Raw genomic sequence first — 3,564 nt, 5'->3', positions numbered from 1 at the left:
ATCTGGAGAATGGGGCTGTTTATGTGTTCTCAGTTCAGAGGGGCCCCTGCCTGTCTTTGCCTAGGGCCCCATATTTCCTAAATCCGCCCCTGCAGGCATCAGCAGCAGAACTACCTCTGCTGGCGTAATATTCAAACTCAGCCACAATGATTATGTTCTCTTTGTACAAGTTGCTCTTTCTTTATGTGCAACGACTTTAGATTTTATACTTCATGTCATTGTGCTGCAAATATGTTCTTTTATCTTTGCGGATTAATTATGCTATGCTAATTCTCTCTTTTTTTAATTCTTTTTAACTTATCTTGTTTTTCATCTTGCTCTAAACTCATTTCCCACCCATGTAAATGTGAGAGTAAAACAACATAACATCCTTCATTCCTAATTATAAGCATGAAAAGAATCAGAGACGTGGTTTTTAATTATCTGTAAAAGCAAAAGAGAAAACTAAAGCCTCTTCTTGTATTCAAACCTCCCAGAAACACTCGCTACCACCTTTCATTTCAGTTACAGCTGCAAGTCTTTTAGATTATGACTCTTCCGCAGTGTTGTAGTACTGGAGATCGGTCTTGGTCTGGAGACCATTTTTTGATGGTCTCGGTCTCGTCTCGGACGCTGAGGACTCGGCATTTTATTTCAAGACCGGTCAAGACCACAACTGTGGAAATAACGCTAATCATCGGATTATTAGAAGTTTCTTTAAGATCCTTCTTTTTATTGAATGCTTGGATTCAAATCCAAGCAATAGCCTGTCTCATTGGTAAATGCATGTTTTTTTTTTGTTTTTTACCGCTGTCACGCCCACCCCATTTCACCTGCGCGCGGGCTGCAGCACTTCGATTGAAAGTCACAAGTGGTTGTCTGAGAACGGGATAAGATGTCGGCCAAATCATCGGTTATAAAATTCGACTAATTAAATCAAAAAGCATACAGCGCAATGTAAGTTCTGCAGTGCTTCACTGTCAGAGACGGTAGGGACTACGTCCGACTTTTATGAGTCCGACAAGCTGTGAAAATATTGAGCACTTCTGCCTTTCCTCCATGTTCCCTGTGCTAACTAGAGAAATACACGCTTGGTCAAAAACAAACCATCCGATCCAGTAACAGGGTCTTAGAACTGACAAAAACCAGTCAGGCTTCTGGGAGATCACATTTTTTTTCAACAAATTATCTCATAACATATTTTCACAACTTGGTGACACATATAGATTTATTTAAGAAAAGTTATATAATATAGCTTTAATCTGTATATGAGAGAGAAACAAGAGAAATGATTGGCATTTTTCTGTTTTGCACATTGTTTTGAAATCGCACATTTAAAACAACATAAATGTTTGTACTGTTCATGAACGGCAGAGAAAATACTATTTTGATCGACTTTGATTAATTGTTTGAAATTATTTGCCTACTACACAGAAGTACTAAATAAAGATGTTTATGTTTAGTCCAGTTCTGTGTGTTAAATATCTAGGTGTTTTTATGTGAATGTGGGTCTTTTAGATCAATTTTTGATAATGTTTCACATTTTATTGTCACATACTGGCGCTGGTCTTGGTCTTGACTCGGTGTCGGGTTAGGTGGTCTTGACCACAACACTGACTCTTCCAGCTCTGCATATCTACAGACTGAAATTAATTCTGCCTAACAAAAAAGTAAACAATGGTTTTTGTTTTAGCTCTATTTTGAGTTAGTTTCAGTTGTGGACTTTGACTAGACCATTCCACCTTGGTTCTAACTGTAGATCCAGGCTTGTTGTCCTACTGGAAGATGAACCTCCGCCTTAAATGTGATTATAGGGGAGTTAGTCAAAGGAGCTCCAGTTTGATCAATACAGGTTTATGTTAGCAGGGTAGGACATACTGTAAAACAATTGTGTTAAAGTAATTAAATGTGATTAAGTAAATGCCAAAAGCATTTTTTCAGTGTACTTTTAACTGAGAGTGGAACTTATGGTAGGAAAATAAATGCTCAAAGGAGAACGGGTGAAAAAAGGTTTGGAAACACTGCTGTCTAGTACTAAACGTGTTCGCCATGATCTCAGCCATGGTTGGTTTGCTTTGGTTTCAGGTTTACTGCCCAGAAACCAGTCAGCTGATACTAATATTTGCAAGCAGAAGATGTGGCGGATAAAGGAAGCTGAGGTCATTATGAAGTGCTTAACGACCTGTGGCTCATTCCTCACACCTCACCTGATTCTAGGCTGTGGGATTTCTCCAGCAGAAAGTCTCTGATCCTTTCCACCCACAGGTACAGGATGCTCTCCCCCGCATGCTCCCTGTTGGAAATGAAAGAAGTGGCCTGTGAGGATGGAAGCTCTAATTCACACTCTGAGCGGAGACGCTGCCCGGCGGAAAGGATAATGAAAGCTTTTGTTGTGAAGTCAGATATTATGAGAAGCACTCACACGTAGATGTCTTCCAGGCTGTTTGCCAATTTGGCCCTCTCAGAGCCTCGCAACCACGCCGCACTACAAAAGCCCAGAACAAACACAGGGTTATGGAGTGGGATGCGGAGTGCGCTTTGGAGTGGGACGTTGTTCTTTCAAATCAGCACATCTCCCTCATATTATATCTGAAAGGCAAATAGACTTACTTGATCTGATAGATGGGCGGAGCTGCGCTCGGATAATCAGGTGGAAGGATTATCTGATCAGCGAGGGAAAGAAAGAAAGAAAGAAAGAAATAGGGTTTTAGAAAGAACCGAAAGCAAAAACACTTCAGATTCATATGCAGGATTTTTATTTTTTTTGCTTCTTTCTGCACCTGCAAACATGCAGTCAGTTTCTGCTCCTCTGCGTCGCTGGATATTTTGATGCAAAATATTCTGGACGCTTCGTCTATGACACACCACTCATCTCCATAGATAGATGACAGAGCCTCGACCTCTTCGATCTGAGTGAGAAGAATCAAATTAGACAGAAAAAACAAGCCTTCTAAGAGCCTCGACATTTTAATCCCTCCTAAAGCCCCAAACTGATAACAGAATTTCAACAAGAGAAACAAAGAGGTCTTCAAATCCTCACAGTACCTCTGACACCACATCATCACTGTTTGGTTAAAAGAAAATGGAAAATTATTCAGCAAAAGTTTGTTTGTAGAGGTTCTTCTATCTTCACACATCTAGACCAGCAGAAAAAACATTTGCATAACATCTAATATGCAACTAGTTAGAGAAAACCAAGAAACTGACACAACCTCAACCCTTTAGGGCTTTCAGTAAAACACTTTGGATATTTTCAAACCAATAGAGTTATTGGAATCCAGGACGAGACCTTATTGCCTTCGTAACATTCAAAAAATATGGATATTTTGATGGAAATAATTAATGTCAATGTAATAAGAAACGCCAACTTACCAAAAATATATATTAAGAAAAATAACAAAAGTGCTTCTATAAGGAATTCATGAGTAAAAGAAAGATATTTTTTTGGTTAAGGACATTTTATTGACTATTATGACATTTAAATACAACATTTTTTGTTGCTGTTTGTTAAATCGAAAATGATTCTGTAAAATGGCAAAAAACTTAATTGGTCAAAACACATTTTTATTCTTATCATTTAAAAAT

At 38.6% G+C, this 3,564-nt stretch overlaps 1 protein-coding gene across 3 annotated transcripts in view; it reads right to left on the bottom strand.

Annotated features, from left to right (window-relative positions):
* Nucleotides 1-3,564, bottom strand: part of impact (impact RWD domain protein) — a 49,955-nt gene that overhangs the window by 43,605 nt on the left and 2,786 nt on the right. For all 3 annotated transcript variants that reach the window (XM_015397587.1, XM_015397586.1, XM_015397588.1), the window contains exons 2-5: nt 2,760-2,888; nt 2,590-2,642; nt 2,402-2,464; nt 2,187-2,272 (exon numbers count right to left, since the gene is read on the bottom strand). In XM_015397587.1, coding sequence (XP_015253073.1) covers nt 2,187-2,272; nt 2,402-2,464; nt 2,590-2,642; nt 2,760-2,888 — 331 coding nt within the window. The remainder of the gene's footprint in view (nt 1-2,186; nt 2,273-2,401; nt 2,465-2,589; nt 2,643-2,759; nt 2,889-3,564) is intronic.

This window comes from Cyprinodon variegatus, unplaced genomic scaffold (assembly GCF_000732505.1).
Source record: "Cyprinodon variegatus isolate N-32 unplaced genomic scaffold, C_variegatus-1.0 Scaffold872, whole genome shotgun sequence".
Lineage (NCBI taxonomy): Eukaryota > Metazoa > Chordata > Actinopteri > Cyprinodontiformes > Cyprinodontidae > Cyprinodon > Cyprinodon variegatus.
Note: the sequence above shows the minus strand (reverse complement) of the source record. Positions and strands in the feature narration are given on the sequence as shown.